This window comes from Diuraphis noxia, unplaced genomic scaffold, assembly GCF_037042655.1.
Source record: "Diuraphis noxia isolate RWA-SAM2 unplaced genomic scaffold, SU_Dnox_SAM2 contig0001, whole genome shotgun sequence".
In the NCBI taxonomy this organism is placed as follows: domain Eukaryota; kingdom Metazoa; phylum Arthropoda; class Insecta; order Hemiptera; family Aphididae; genus Diuraphis; species Diuraphis noxia.
In genome coordinates this window covers 36,178,477-36,195,818 of record NW_028301711.1, presented here as the reverse complement: position 1 = coordinate 36,195,818, position 17,342 = coordinate 36,178,477, and the positions used below count along the sequence as shown (strand labels likewise).

General features: G+C 26.4%; 2 protein-coding genes across 4 annotated transcripts; one reads left to right on the top strand and one right to left on the bottom strand.

The window, feature by feature from the left end:
• Positions 1 to 125: 125 nt before the first annotated feature.
• On the top strand, positions 126 to 5,659 carry LOC107166760 (uncharacterized). Of its 2 annotated transcripts, none has more exons than XM_089217430.1 (2): positions 126 to 263; positions 4,427 to 5,659. In XM_089217430.1, exon 2 carries the CDS (start codon positions 4,455 to 4,457, stop codon positions 5,121 to 5,123), a length of 669 nt encoding a protein of 222 aa, XP_089073556.1. In that variant the 5' UTR covers positions 126 to 263; positions 4,427 to 4,454; the 3' UTR covers positions 5,124 to 5,659. The 2 variants fall into 2 exon arrangements, with proteins under 2 accessions (XP_089073556.1, XP_015371038.1); XM_015515552.2 differs by lacking the exon at positions 126 to 263 and adding an exon at positions 476 to 732.
• A 1,505-nt stretch (positions 5,660 to 7,164) lies between these two features.
• Positions 7,165 to 16,213, bottom strand: LOC107166762 (cytoplasmic dynein 2 intermediate chain 2-like). Of its 2 annotated transcripts, XM_089217429.1 has the most exons (10): positions 16,069 to 16,213; positions 15,914 to 15,995; positions 15,643 to 15,849; positions 14,980 to 15,101; positions 14,733 to 14,845; positions 10,768 to 10,963; positions 8,467 to 8,594; positions 7,884 to 8,029; positions 7,633 to 7,826; positions 7,171 to 7,569 (listed from the first exon to the last, which is right to left on the bottom strand). In XM_089217429.1, exons 1-10 carry the CDS (start codon positions 16,128 to 16,130, stop codon positions 7,494 to 7,496), a joined length of 1,326 nt encoding a protein of 441 aa, XP_089073555.1. In that variant the 5' UTR covers positions 16,131 to 16,213; the 3' UTR covers positions 7,171 to 7,493. The 2 variants fall into 2 exon arrangements, with proteins under 2 accessions (XP_089073554.1, XP_089073555.1); XM_089217428.1 differs by having other exon boundaries at positions 7,165 to 7,569; positions 7,633 to 8,029.
• Positions 16,214 to 17,342: the final 1,129 nt, after the last annotated feature.

The following is a 17,342-nucleotide window of genomic DNA, read 5'->3' as shown; positions in this document are numbered from 1 at the left end:
TTCGCTCGTCAGTGCGGTACCGCATCATTGTATTTTATTATTATTATTTTCATCTTAATAGCAGTGAGTTTGTGTATCGTTGTTCGGTTCCATTCGATTTTGCCAGCTTACGAGCACACCTAGCCGTAGAACACATACGCCAGGCCGCGGCCCGTGCTGTGCGTGCGTGCGTGGCGTCCGCCATCCTCATCACGGCCCAGAGATTTTGCCGCCGACGTCGTTACCAGAGACGACGACGACGTCCGCCACCCATAGGTGACCAGGTAAGCAGATGCTTCTTTTTGTTTGCGCGATGGAAACCTTTCATCATGGTTGACGGGGGGGGGGGGGGTGGGAGGGGGAGAGGGATATTGCTGCTTAACGAGGCCCATGTTGTTTCGGTCGGGTGCGTTTACCGCTCTGGTGGAATGGGAGGGGGTGAATTGAAGGAGAGTGGGGCAACGGGCAATTGCGATCGAATAGTGTACTATGTATGTTACTATGTTCGAGCCGATTCCATGGAAAGTGCCTAACCTACCTACCCAGTGTACTCTGCCCAATGACTTCGTTGTTTTGATGTTATTATTACTGTTACTATTACCGTTATCGTGAAGCTTTAAGCCGAGCTGTAGACGTTATATTTGCTGACAAAGTGATCTATGATCATTACCTATGATATTATAATATTGTGTTGTCCTACTTGCATCTTGGAAATCGCGTAGGCGGACATCGCACGAGCACCAAGTGTCACAGGTACCGATTTGGGATGACTATCTTATCATTTAAATTTATTTTTATCTTTACGAAACTAACTATGCAGCCTCGCTCAAAGCGTTCACAAATCTTTGTTTGGCATTTGTCCAACCTTTGGTCAATTCTAATAATTTGAGATTTTTGAGATTTTTTTTCTGCTGATGAGTAGGTGTACCTGTAATTTAAATAGTTAGAGCCGTTAGAGGTATCAATGGCAAATTAATTAATTATCTTAACCTAACCTAACCTAGCTAGGGGGGCTTTTGGGTGTTAACCCTTTTATTGAAGTTTATTATTCATTGATTTACAGTCGACTTTCAATAATTCAAAGTAGATGGTACTGTTGAAAAACTTTGAATTATCGAGAGTTCAAATTTTTGAGTAGTTTGAAATAACAAGTGAGAAAAAGAAATTCGAATTACTGAGAGTTAAGAAAAAAAATTTTTTTAGTATTGTACATAATTATTAATTATTTCAGCAAATTAGGTGGTACATATTAGAGTTATATATTGTCAAATAAAGTGTTTTTAAATTATAAATTAAACTGTATAATAATTATACTGTGTAAATTAAATTACAATTATAAAAGATTATTAGTTATTATTTTTTGAAGAAATCTGTAATGGTTTTATGCTTCCATCGAATTTAGTTTTTTTTCTTAATTTTTTTGCTTTTGGTTAATATAGGTAGGTTCTTTGAATTACCGAGCGTTGAATGGATAATACTTTGAATTGTCACGTTTAGTGGACAGTTTTCCCAAAATTTAATTTTGAATTACTGAGTGTACTTAAATACATTGTTTTTATTTTACCGGGTGATTTTCAACGGACTGAGAATTTAAAGGTTTTCAAATTATTGAACTTTGAATTATCGAGAGTCAGCTGTATTTATTTGTTATTTATTTAAGCCGGTTATATTTTTTTCTTTGGTAAATGTACTATTAGCAAAAATTGTAAAACTGTTTAATTTATACTTGAACCTCCTTCCCAACCCCTTTCTTAATCCTAGCTGCGCCACTATTCATGAAATACCTATCACCTTAAAAATATAGGTACAATAAAATCTCCGCTTATTGGACTCACTTTGGAATCAGAGTATATAAGACCTTTGAATAATTCAATAAGGCGAAACCAAGCAAACAGTCTAAGATTTAAAATAGATATATTATTGTACTAAAAAAATTAAATTTGGCCATGTAGGTACTGATAAATTTTCATTATTACCTCGAATATTACCTAATTATGTATTTCTTTATGTGTTTCAAATATACATTGTCATTCTTAATGAAATGATAATGTTATAATTTATAAAATATCAATTTTTTCAAAACCATTGTTTAGTATATAGGTAGTGACTGATGTTTTCAAATACTTTTTTTTTGATGGGAAAGTTTGAAAAAAAATTCCAGAATATAGGTACTCTTAAAAATAAATATTGACCCATTAAACCAGCATACAGGTAACCTAGTACTTAAACTGCACGTGCTCTTAGGGGGATAGATGTAAATTATTGGTTTCACAAGGAAGTTTATACATTTATAATATAAACTTGGTATAGTTTGTAATAATTAATTTCTTGAACTAAAGTGTTAAAGAGAACACCACACAGGCATTTGTTGTTTATGTCTTACAAATGTATAATATGGCAAATTTTACTAAATAATTTTTGCCTTTAAAATGTTTAAGAGGAAAATTCACTCTAGTTTTAGAAATTACAGGATAAAACGTATTATAGTGAACGTAAAATTTGCCATGTTGTACATTTGTTCGACGGAGAAAACAAATGGTGTCCTCTTAATAAGTGAGTATAATTGAGTAAATTATATATAAGCGCACAATTGAGTAGAGTACATTAAGAATATTTATTCTTTAAATAAAAAAATGGGTAGGCAAGTTACTTTTTTAACCGCATGTGCTATGCTCTCAAAATACCTTTGTCTCCACTGAGTGGGTCCAATAGACAAATTATTTTTTCCTACGTATGTGTAAGTATACCTACATTTAAATCAGGACCAGTCTATTTGATTCCATTAATTATTAGTCCAATAAGCGGCAACTACTATATTTACCATAAATGTACTTATGAAGTAGGTAGTTATAATTAGTTATACTTTTTGTTCGTTCTCATAATATTAGATCAATTATACCCTCGATTATACTTAATCTTCTTCATCATATTCATTATTAAGTTTTGTTTTTTGCAGTATCACTTATAAAAATAATTATATTCTGTTAATTAAATTTTACAAAACCAATGTTCTAAGGAATCTATAAATTTAAATATTCAACAATTTTTCCTTTTATTTTTTTACTAAAACTATAATGATTCCATAAAATATAGATACATATTACTACAAAATTTTATATAAAATACTTTTAATCTGTAAAATTATCTGAAGTACTCTTCAAGATCTAAGTAGATAGGTACATTCTAATTGTCAGAAATTATTTGTCACAACTTAAAATTTATAAACAAACAAAAAAAAAATTAAATATTTATGCTCGTATGTATGTGAGCATAACTCAAAAAAATTATTTCTCTGAACATTTCATAATGATAGGAAAAAGTAAATAGGAACTCTGGTCAGTATTGAATGAAATGCTATACTATATTCATGTATCACCGTAATGGTTTGTAAAGTATTTACCGAGGTATTTACCATTATTTTTATCTTTAATTTCTAATGGAAATTTTTGTTTAAACACTGTTTATTATCAAGTGGCTACAGGTACTGAACTTATAATTTTATCTAAGTTTTTATAATACCATCTTTTGCTCTCTATGTGTATTGCTATTGTACATACAATTTAATTATAGTATACAGATATGAGATAATTATTTGAATATTAACTTGATATCTAGATAGTAAATACCTATTATTACTTATAGTCGAGGTTATAGTGTATTGTATCTTGTTTATTATACAATACATTAATTTTAATAATTATTTGACTATGATAAATAAAAACAAAAATAATATTATAAATTTTTGCAGTGTACTAGACACAGTTGTTTACCATGAATCAATTTAACTGACTCATATTAAATAAGCCATTGACCAATTAATCAGATTTTAATTATGATTTAAGAACTATAGATATACTTATAAACATATTCAAAAATGATATCAAATAAACTACTTTTACTATAAATAATAGGATCTTTAAAATATATAATTAACTATAGAATCAGACTGTCTGTCTTGTCTTTTTTGTATTAGTTTATCTTAATTACATGAGAGCGAGGAATTAGCGGGTAAGTAACAACAACTTAGGCGTAAAAATAAGTAAAGTAAATAAGTAGTTATGACGTTTTATCACCACAACTTCAAAACTAAATTCTAAATGCACCATTGTTCGCCAAACTTGATATCCTATGCGCGACGTTATAAAGCAGTATTCAGTGCGTTTGTATAAACATAAAATCCAAACTTTGGAAGGTTTTAACTTCTAAAGTAAGAACGAGAAATTCTGATTATTTGCAACTCAACGAGTTATACAAGTTTCGATAAAAAACAAATTCAAAATGGCGAGGGGGAAATAAACTGAATTTATACCAAATATTATTTAAATGACTTAACCCCATTTTACACACAAACGTGATTTACTGAACGTTTCATTTTAATCATTACATGTTAATTATTTGTTATTTTAAACAATGATATTAATAGAAACATTTTTTTTTATATATATAGGTTGACGTTGTTCATTAAGTATAATTTAATGCAAATTATAAACATGTACAAACCAATTCGTCCAAGGAGAAACAGCTTACCAAGCAATGTACATAGAAGTAAAACAAAAAACGTACCTAAAGCAGAATTCAGTCCCTCTAAAAATTCTAAAGTTAATGAATCAAAGAAATCAAAATCAAAAATGCCTAATTGCGTTAAACAGCTAAATTATAATGAATCTAATCCAACAAATGTAAGGAAATTCATGGATCATAGTTTGTCGGACGGAGATGAAATTATGGATAGTAAAACAAATTTACATAAAGTTGCTAAAAATAACCAAATAATAAAAAATAGAAGACCTCAATTGTTATGCTCACAGCCTATTGACACTCCGAATAAATATCTACCAGAAGTGCCATTACATCACACTCCCCCATCTTACGAATCCCCTCAAAGATATGGTACTTACAAAAAATTTAAAGAAGATGATATAGAGCAATTGGTTATTGAAAAATATGCCCTGCTCAAACAACTTATGAACATTGATGAACGATGCGGCTCACCTAATGGTGATAACTTTTATGCTGGTGCCAAATTCAATAACTGTCCGTCTCCTGGAGATTTGCCATTACCACCAATGCAATGGCTTAATTCTTGTCAAGCACAAGCAAAATCTATGCAAAAATCACCTCCTATCTTCAACATAACTATCTAAGATATTCTTCAGAATCTAAATGTTGACAAATGTTTTTTATTTCATTATTAATATTATTATTATTATTATTTGATTTTACATAACACTAATTGTGATTTTTTATCACCATAGTGTATTCCCCTTCACCTTACTACCTATGTAAATTTTAAATATAATTGTATGTGACCCCCTTACCCGTATTCATGATGAAGTTGTCTTTTAAATATTTTCAACATTTTAGTTAAATTTTATATGTATTAATAACTTTTATTTTATCTTATATTATCAGTCTCTTTTCTTAACTAAATTTTTAAACTTAAGTATCATAATTATTTAAATGTAAATGTTGTTTTTAATTATTATTATTATTATTATTATTATTATTATTTTTTTATTGTTTTTGTGGCAAAACTCATCATGGACTGATTGTTGCATCAGTATCTAGTCACTTGTTTAGGTGAACTACAAGTTAATGCAATACAAATATTAGTACATAGATAGATATGAAAATTATTAATTTAAACTGCTATAATATATTAATATAATTGAATTGCTGATTGGTTGTAATATTTATAAAAATCAAATCTATGATTAATAAGACAATTTTTATACATACCTAGCTATATTATCAATCAATGTGTTGTGTCAGCAATACCCACCCCACCCAATACTTAAATTTAAAAAATATTATTCACTTATTAATGTGATATTTGTGATAATAATAAAATCAGCGATTCAATTTTTATTTTTGTCAGTTGTTGGTAAAATTTGTATTTGAATTAAAAGCTATGAAATGAGAAGAAAATAATATAACATTTATCATATATCAATTCAATTAGATATATGTGGAATTTTCACCATCCCTTTAAAAGTTACCTTTTTACTTAATATTTATTCAAATTTTAATTTAATTATCAATTTTATAAATAATGAACATAAGTATGTGAAAAAAGTTAAAATAAATGTTACTTCAAATACACTTTTTATCCTTCTCTGATATTATTTAAGTGCAATTGTGATACGGAACAATATTATTTTTTTTAAGGTTTACTTACCATAATTATATTAAACATAGTAAGTCCTTATGTGTGTTGTATCTTGTGTAATGTTTGAAAGATTAAATTAATGTATAAATGTTTAATAGATTGATTGTTAAAAAAAAATGTGAATGGATTTAAATATCATGATGTCAACCTCTCTTAAATAAGTATTGTAGTTCTATATCACAGATTATTGTTTATTACTAATTGTCTATTAAAAACTAACTATTCCACCGACTGTATCAAGTAGAATAGATTTAGTATCTTTAAGTGTTTTAGAGGTTGGTATGCATTTCATATCAAAGAACTTAATACAATCAAAAATGTAAATTGCTATAAGTGATGACTTAAAAAAAAAAGAATGTAAAACAGCAATATGTTTTTTATTGTTAGCAATATGTGTGTTTGTCTATTACTGTATATTGTATAATATGTTGTCACTTATGCGATATTAATTTTTGACATAGATTTTTGCTATACATAATATTGATATACAAATTGTGTGATTGAAAAAATGGGCACAAACCATATCTCATTAAACTTCTTATATTGTGTGTTAGGTATTAATCAGTTAAGGTAGATCGATAATGGATAATTCTTCAATTTAGTTTTAAGGAACACAGTATGTGTCTGTTTTAGTGGCTATCCTATTATTGTTGATATTATACGTATAAGGAATGTGGCCATTGGTGTGATATTACTGTGTTATTTTTTTATAATAAATTATTTTATTATTGTTTAAAAATATATGTTAAGAATATTAATGTTGAATTGGAATTTTTTTTGTGAGACTGTTACAGTTATAAAAAATTAAGTATTCCAATCCATTAAGTGTAAGATGAATCACCAATATTCAAATGTATTTTTATTTACTTAAATTGTTTTACAGATATCTTTAAAATTGTTATTAATGTTAAAACATTTAGTAGTGTTTTCTTTTTCAATTAGTGTAATAAGTGAACTCAATACTATTTTTTTTTTTATCAATAACTTTAGGAAAAAATGTAAAAACCAAAAAAAAAGAAAAACAAAAAAAAAACAAAAAAAAAAAAATAATGAAATACAGCCATTCCTAAGCTGTTAGTATTCCTTATACGATCTCATTCTTATAACAATACTACTACAAGTACACCACATACATTTATTTATTCCTTTCTACATCAGTTTATCACCACAACAAAAAATGGTCATTCTTTAAAACAATTTCAATTCCAAAACATCTTCTTTACAGCACAAAAAATCAAAATCAATACAATTTTTCTCTTAAATAAATGTTGTACATTTTTGCATAAATAGTATAAATATAAATAACATTCCGAATTCAGTTATAAAACCATAATAATTTTTTTTTTCAAGTTGTAAATGGCTGTTCATATTTAATTATATATATTTCTCCTTGTATTGTACCGATTGCAATAATATCTTTTCTGTATAAAACAATTAAATTATTAAATTGTTATTCCCAAACACTTAAACTTTTTAATTAAAACCTTTTTGGATTAATATTCATTGCAGTGATATCACAAGATGTAAATTTTTTGATTGAATCTGTTTTCCCATTTGTCAGATTAATTTTTGCAAGTTCTCCATTCTCTTCACCAACGTACACTATAAACTCATTTTCTAAACTCCAACATAATCTAGTTATTAGTTTTGGATTAAAAATTATTTTTTGTGGTTCCTTCTGTGAATAAATTACATTTAAACAATTTACTATTATTTCATAGTTATTTTTACCAACTTGATAAACATTGTATAATATTATTGTAGAATCAAACTGTGTAATGATAAATGTATTTGAATTTTTGTGACAAAATTGTATATCTTCAATTATTAACGAATATCCATTGTATGTTATGACTTTTACAGCTTCTAAAACTTGGTCTTCTAAAACGCACAATTTAAAAAAATGCATCACCGAAAGTACAAAAATACAAATTATTATAAAGCTCTTGCAGCTTAAAATTCTAATAAATTAATTCAACTATATACTTGATATTTTTATACAAATTATTCAAAATTTAAATATGAACGCCATCTATTAAAATAATAGGTACTTATACTACATTTGCATCATTTTCTGTTAGATTAAAAATCATAAATAACCAAGTATATAAGTCAAGTTAATATACTAATTACTATACTTCAATAAAAAAAAATTGCACGGTACAAGTAATAATCCTCTGTACTTCTCATAGTGGACTAGGCCTATTGGGGACACCACTTTAAAAAAAACGCACCTGACACACAACCTCATGGGTGGTGTGGAATAGTGTGTAATGTGTAATTACTAATTTATTTTATTTTTAACTACTAAGACATACCTTTAATGTTTCTTGTCATTTCGCATAAATGACTAGAGATTTTCCCATTTTCTAGAGCTGCTAAAAAATGCCTGTTTGAATAATCAAAACACCGTATACCAACTTTCCCTGGAATCCCTACTAAATACCTAAATACATGTAGTTAGATATTTATTATTCATCAGATTCTAATTACATACTACAAAAATATGTGACTAACTACTTGAGTTCAGGTTTTAGTTCTGGATAAAAAAACTAACAAAAATACCTTATATGAAAGTCCATTTTTGGAAGTATTAATTGGTATATTAAATTTCATAATGTTAAGTAATCGTATAATAAAAAAAATTTTTTCAAAAATATTGATATTTTTAATCTGATTATACAAGACGCGATTATGAAATACCTTATTTTTTCTCGATATAACTAAAGGTCAGTTGACCATACCAGTTTAAAAAACACAAATTTTTAATAGATAAATACAATATTATGTTTGTTTTATAAAATTCATTATCAACAACTAGATGTACCTAACCTACCTGAGAGTGAAAGGATCTCTCATGGTAAATTTAGGGCCTCTAAAGGCATTTTATTATATTTTAATTTTAAAGCAGGTTATGACTATTTTAAGATGTACAAACAATTTAAAGTATTAAAATACTTACAATTCACTTTAAAATTAAAATATAGTAATATAATAATATAATAATATAATAATAAGATGCCCTAGATAATAATCTAAATTTTAAATTTCATTGAAGGCCATTTCACTCTAATTTTAGAATTTAAAGAGTAAAATGTATTATTGTAAATGTAAATTACGGTTGTAGAGTCCTCTTAAAATATTTGTATCTAAATTCAAAGTACTTATTGTCTTACAACAAACAGTTAAAAATTTTACTCGTAGAGCAATATACGACATATATTATATGGTCAGGCTGGTCAGCTAGTACCTAACAAAAAATGCTTTTGTGTGGCTCTGCGTCCCTAACATTGTTCTTTAAAAAGATATTATAAAAAGAAAATTTGTATCTTATATAGTTAATAATTGTTTGTCTAACCATTAAATATTGGATTTTACTGTCCTTTTAATTGTTTTAAGTACCTAGTTAATGGATTTTGTATTTAAAAATTATTTTATAGAATTTAATTATTAGCAGGTGCCTAATCAGGGGCAAAACTAAAGGAGGGCAGGGGGGCAAATGGTGAAAATGGTGAAACATGCTTTATTAATTATTATAATTTACAAGTTATAAGTTACCTAAAACACATAGTTAAGTTGTTAAAATGATATATTTAAAATGGAACATTAATTTTTAAATTTATGTAAATTGATAAATGTTAGTAAAAATATTTATGTAGTCTTTGTAGTTCTTAATGCTAGTCTATAAATGTTCAATTCATAATTTACTAATAGCTTTGAACTTTTAAGACATTCTGACTGTCTAAAGCCAAATTTTTAAATATGGTTAAATGAAGAAAAGTGCAATGTGAAAGTTGTGGAAGTATATTTGACAATGATTTTAAGACCAGACATGAGACAGCTTGTCACAATGGAAAACATGTAAGAGTTAAGGAACCAGGAGCTTCCTAAGAATCCGTTTGTTGCTGCGCTTAAAGCTTCTAATAAAAATTTACAAATGGCTTCATCAAATTTGTTGGAAAATGTATGTATTTAAAGTAACAATTAAAATATAATTATTTTTAAACTAATACTTGGAGCTTAAAAAAATATTGGGTTAAATACAAATTGTTATACTGGTTATCTTAGCTTAGTTTTAAAACTGAGAATTTGTTAATTGTTTTATTACATATATTATACATGTATGAAATTTTTTTTTTAAATAGTCAGTCGGCCAAATGGACTTAGTTCCCCCCCTCTCAAAAAATGGCTCCGCTATGCCCCTGTGCCTAATACACAAAAAAATATAATAAAACATTAGAATACATCTATTAAGTCTTGATCAGACTAAGAAACATAAGTTGCCATTAAAAAATGTTATGTTACCAAACTGCAGCTAATGACAGAAAATTAGAAACATTTTCGATGACAATGTCTGAAGCAGAATATGTTTCCGGAAAATATTTCTTTAGTCTGAATGGGGCTTTATAAATACAATGTTGTGTGATGTATGTACTCTACTATTTTAAACATTAATATTAATTTGTGTTTTTGTTTGTATAATATAATAAGCAGTTACAACACATGTCCATATTATATTTTATGCTTAAATATCATGAACTAATTTTATTACTGTATACAATTCCAATATAGCAACAAAATAATTATAATTATTATTATAAATGATGATTATAATATACCTGTACATTCGTTGGGTTAATTTTACTTTATCACTCATCATAGTTCCTACACAAACATATCCATCTTTTCCAGCAGTTATCAATACGACACGATGATCAGATCTCACAAACCACAATGACTCAGATACAGCCATTGAATGCCATTCAAGGGAAACCATAGACATATTATCATTTGTGTTACAAACAACCAATTCACCTAAAAATTATGATTAGTATCTTAAATACATTGATATGTAGTAAGTGTAGTTTATACTAAGTTAGATACTTAGTACCTCAGTAATATATTATAACTTTTGCAATCTAGATATTAAAGCATACTGGACACTGGTGTCGTAAGCGATCTAACAAAAAATAATGTAAATACATACAAATTATTAAAGTAAACATAAATAATAATTATTAAGTGTGTTGCATAAACTATTGCAGTGTGTTCCGCTTAATGTGATCCTGGTTTATAGAATCAAAAATGAAAATCCCAAACCAAAATGTATGTTATTAATTTCAAATTGACCTTTTATAAGAGAATCACTAAGTACCGAATAATTATATCACTTTTATGAAAAATCTTATTGTTTTTATGATATATATTTATACTATTAAAAAATAAACTAATATATAAATTTATACTATTAAGAAATAAACAAAAATCCTAAATATGAATTTTAATTTGATTTCATTTGATGTCAGGCTAATATGAAAATGAAATTAGTAGACTGTAAAATAAAATAAAAATATATAGCTTCATTAATTTGTTTTGATTGTATTTATTTAATTTTAATTTTATTTCAAACATAAATATTAAATGTATACCTTTAAATAAAAAAATAATAATTTTATGTTTAATAAATTATTAAATATATAATTTTATAAAATGATTGAATTATGAAAAAATTGTGTAAATGTTTTATAGAATCAACCGGTTAATACAGTGGGTGCCGCTTAAGAAGACGCTACACCCGCATGTCTTGTCTCCGTCTTACAAGCGTGTAACATTGCAAAAACTGTTTCGCGCGGGAAAGAACCGAGAAGGCTACAGCTATACCTAAGAAACGAAATTTTCACCACATAATAAAGAGAACATTTACTGTGCAACGTTGTTATCAATTTTTCGATATCACAAATAGAAAAAAAGTTCTTATTGTTTCAAAATTCATTATTTTTGCGTTTTTTAAAATCGAATAACTTTTTTTTCAGTTCTAATATCAAAAAAATAAAAACAACGTTGCACAGTTGAAATTCCCTTTTATCTGTGGTGAGAATTTCGTTTTTTAGTTATGACTGTAGCCTTCTCGGTTCTTTCCCGCGCGAAACAGTTTTTGTAATGTTACGTACTTGTAAGACAGAGACAACACATGCGGGTGTAGCATCCTCTTAATGTGATCACTTTGGTGCAGGTTATTTTAATTCTATTAACCGGTTGATTCTATAAAACATTTAGAACATTTTTTTCATTACTCAATCTTTTAATAAAATTACATATTTATTTATAATTACATATTTAATAATTTATAACACATGAAAATATTTATTTTTACATTTTTTTATTTAATAGTTCTTTATTTAGGTATACATTTATGCTTGAAATAAAATTAAAATTAAATAAATACATTCAAAACAAATTAAAGACTAAAGAAGCTATATATTTTTGATTGTACTTGACAATCTACTAATTTCATTTTCTTATTAGCGTGAAATTACATGAAATCATTAATCAAATTAGAATTCATATTTAGTATTTTTGTTTATTTGCTAACAATATATACCGTGTGTTCACCAATTTAGGAAACACTAAATTTCTCGGCCTGATTATGTTAGAATTAATCGAATTCTTTTTTTACAAGCTAGTGGTAAAATTGTTCCATATGTATCAATAAAGATTTTTCCTTGCTTGAAAGATGAATGCAAGAAAAATGATAAAGAACTATGCATTTATCTAAATGACAAAAAATCAACCTTTGTGGTAGTTATAGTAATGGTATTTTTTTATACAACAGCCTTTTAAAAAAAAAAAAACTATTTTTCATATTTTTGAAATAATAATACAATGAGTTGTGCTTAATGTGATCACTGATTTATAAAGTCAACCGTTTATTAGAATCAATGAAAATCTCAAACCAAATTGTATGTTACTAAATGTTAAATTGATCTTTTATTAGAATCACTAAATACCGGATAATTGAATCACTTTTATGAAAAATCTTATTATTTTTATAGCATATACTGTGTGTTCACCAATTTAGGGAACACTGAATTTCTCGGCTGGATTATGTTGGAATTAATTGAATTTTTTTACAAGCTAGTGGTATATAAATCAACATTTTCAGATCAATTTCAAATTTTTAACCCTCTCTGTAAGCTCAAGCGCAATGCAATTTTTTTAAATAGCAACTGGTATTTTTGATACCAAATTTGGATAGCCTGAATTTTTTAAGTCATTTTGACCAATATTAATCATAGCTCTAAAACTAAAATTGACTGAATGAGAGCCATTCAAATTTTAATAAATAATACATTTTTACAATTCATTATAAAATACATAAAACCATTTATAAATATTTATTATTGGTTACTTTTTGAATATTTTTATGTACACATAGTAATAAATAGTTTTATGTATTTTATAATGAATTTGGTATCAAAAATACCAGTTGCTATTTAAAAAAATTGCATTGCGCTTGAGCTTACAGAGAGGGTTAAAAATTTGAAATTGATCTGAAAATGTTGATTTATATACCACTAGCTTGTAAAAAAATTCAATTAATTCCAACATAATCCAGCCGAGAAATTCAGTGTTCCCTAAATTGGTGAACACACAGTATATGCTATAAAAATAATAAGATTTTTCATAAAAGTGATTCAATTATCCGGTATTTAGTGATTCTAATAAAAGATCAATTTAACATTTAGTAACATACAATTTGGTTTGAGATTTTCATTGATTCTAATAAACGGTTGACTTTATAAATCAGTGATCACATTAAGCACAACTCATTGTATTATTATTTCAAAAATATGAAAAATAGTTTTTTTTTTTAAAAAGGCTGTTGTATAAAAAAATACCATTACTATAACTACCACAAAGGTTGATTTTTTGTCATTTAGATAAATGCATAGTTCTTTATCATTTTTCTTGCATTCATCTTTCAAGCAAGGAAAAATCTTTATTGATACATATGGAACAATTTTGTTTTGTAGTACATCATTGTACTGGATATGGGCTCTAGTTAATGGGTTAATAAATGTGACTCTTAATGTTTGTACAACAAAATGTAAATTATGAAAATTATGGTTAGATTGCTTACAACACCATTACTTTATGAACGTATATATAACAATTGATAATAAATATTTGAGACAATATAATGTCTCTAAATGTCATCAATCTAAAGTTGACCAAGTAAAGTAAATTTTAATACAGTAAATAGTAACAGCCTAAATCAGCTGTTCCCAACCTTATTAGCAGGCGGTGCTCTATTGTTTGTACAAATTTTGTTAGGTGCCCTTCTGTGAATATTGCGAGGAACATGATAAAAATAAACACTAGTTTTCATTCATAACTGATTTAAATAATTTTATCGAACATATTATTAACAAATTATAATTTTATAGTTGAAAGTAAAAAGAAAAAATTCTGTTTTAATATTAAAAAAACTAATAATTAATGAGATATTTGAGGCTGTTTATTTTTGGAAAGTTTGGCAATATTTTTATCTGTTTTTATCTATTAAATATTGGATATATAGATAGTATTTTAAGTAATTTTGTACGTAAGATAATTTTTTGTCTTTTCAACTACAATAAATTTTTTTTTTTAATATATAATTTAATAATTTTTTTCATTCTCGGATGAGCCGTGCATGGCGCCCCTTAAATGAGCTTGTGGTGCCCTTAAAGCACCGCGGTGCACAGGTTGGGAACCGCTGGCTTAAATATTAGTATATTTTTCATAAACATTCAAGTTGTACCATTATATAATCCAGCTGTTATTAGGTGTTCGTTTGTTGGATGTGTAGCTAAACATGTGATACAAGATGTGATTTCCAATATATTAGACACAGTACTGCCACTATTCTCTAAACTGAATGTCAAATAGAACACTTATTACAATTTACAGTATATTTTATTGTTCATTATACTAGATAGGTATTATAAATTAATATTGAATAATAATTTTCATAAAATTAGATACCAATATCAAAATAATTTACTCACTCCAACATAGAGTAAACAAACACTGAATTTAAATGATTGCACCATTGTGTATGGCAATGTTCACCAGTAGCTACCATTAATTTATCACCACTACAATTCCAACTAATTGTACTGATGTTTTTCTATGGAATCAATTCAAAATAAATAATTATAACACATTATCAATAATTACACCATTCTAATATTATACACATATTAAACTGTGCAAATTCATAAATGGGAATTTTAGTTTCATTTTCATCAAAGCATCAATTTTTAAAATGATTGAATTAATACGGCATGTAGTAAGTAATAGCTTTATATATTTAAAGATTCTAGTAGTCGGGTAAACATCTAAAAATTAATTAAAAATAGTAAATTAGGTATGTATTAATTAAAATCAGAACTGCTTACTAATAATATCTGAGAGTAATTAACTAAGGTTTTATTGTTTTACCAAGGATATCTCTTCATCTTAAACTAATTTGTTTATACCTATATAATAGCTTAGGCAAAATTAATTTTTTAATAAATTATTTTTGTACTGCTAAATTAATATTAATTATTATTTTATATTGATCATAGTATTCAAAACTAAAGAAATAATTTCATCATTAAAATACAGTTAATATTATAATATTATCTTTTACATAAAACAATATTTGAAAAACTACAAGTGATTACCGTTCCAAATGAAGGGTGTTCTTTTATAGATACTTTAATTGTTTTTTCATCATTTATATATTTTTGAGTTGTCTCTAAACAACCAATCATTTTTGGCCAGCTATAACATTCAGTTTTTAAAAGTCTTAGCCCGTTTTCCAAACAACTGTTTAATGCAACAAGATCAACATTTCCAATATCAATGTTTTTAATGGCATCAGTCTGCGTCTAAAACATTCAACAATCAATAATATGTTGTACCTAGTTAAAATTGGTGATAAATTTTACTAACATCAACAGTTTTTACTTCAATGGTATCACATGATTTGTCGTCAGTGAACAGTCCATTATATTGACTTGATTTTTCAGTTTTTCTACTCAAGCAAATGATTAAAAATAATCATAAAAAAATATTAAGACAGCTTCATTTTTTACTTAGCAACATACCCTTTTCTATGCGTCTCGGTGTGGTTAAACCCAACTACATTCACTGGGCTATCACTAAACATTATATTTTAAGTATATTATAGTGTCATAATTTCTGATAATTAGAAAAAGTATTAATTATCTAGGTAGGTCAGTATAATTTAAAATATAACGCTACTACAAATCAATGAAACAGTTGTGTAAGTTGTTACTATGGTGATCAAAATCATCACAATAATTGCTGTTTGTTGTTAAGCTATTGATCTAATCTCTTTAATATTTGCTAAAAAAAAACTTAAAATGTAATTACCTATGTATTTAACAAATTTCAAACAAACAATCACACATACACATTATATATAATTTATCCGAAAAAAAGAACAGATTTATACAATTACATAAGTATGTATCACGTACCTAGGTGCTAGTACTAGGTAGGTACTTATTTTACAAATTATTAATCTCTGTTGGTTGATAAGTACATATTTTATAGTTAGACCTATAGTTATAATTAAACTAATCAAACTAAGCAGACTAACTAGACTAAAGGTAAAATTAGGTGAAAGTTTCTACATAATACCTATGTAAATAAGTAGGCAGGTAGGTAGGTACCTATTTCAAATTAAATTTATCATTGGTATTTTATTTTTCACCATATTTTTATTGTTTAATTTCGGTTACTGTACTATAGTCTATAAATTCCGTAGGTACCTTTCTAAGATATACTTTTCCAAATGGTATTATTCTTAAAAATTCAACTTGCTAAACTAACAATTGTTACAATTGAAATTTATATAGTCCATATTATTTAACTATCAGTATATTTTAATATCTATACAGTTATTTACTACATATGTATGGGTAGTCAGTAAAAAAAGCCACGGAAAAAAAGTCAAATTACAATAATTAAATATATAACAATTAAAATTAAGTATTATTTAAATTTTTTTTACACATTACTGGTCAAATATATAAAAAATAATTATAATTTAATATGTAAAAAAGTAAAATTTAAAGTATTATTCAAAATTTTTAAACATTGGTCAATGGTCATATTGTATATAGGTATATAATATATATAAAATGTAATACCTATTTTAATTTTAATTGTTTTATATTTAATTATTGTAATTTGGCTTTTTTTTTCGTGAATTTTTTTTCTTGGCTTTTTTTCTTACATTCGTTTACATGATACGAGTCGAACCGTTCTTAATTGAAACCGATTTTTTTATGAGTCGATCTAAATTTCCTGACCTTTTTACATGTGAGTCTTAATAATATTAAATCGTCAATCG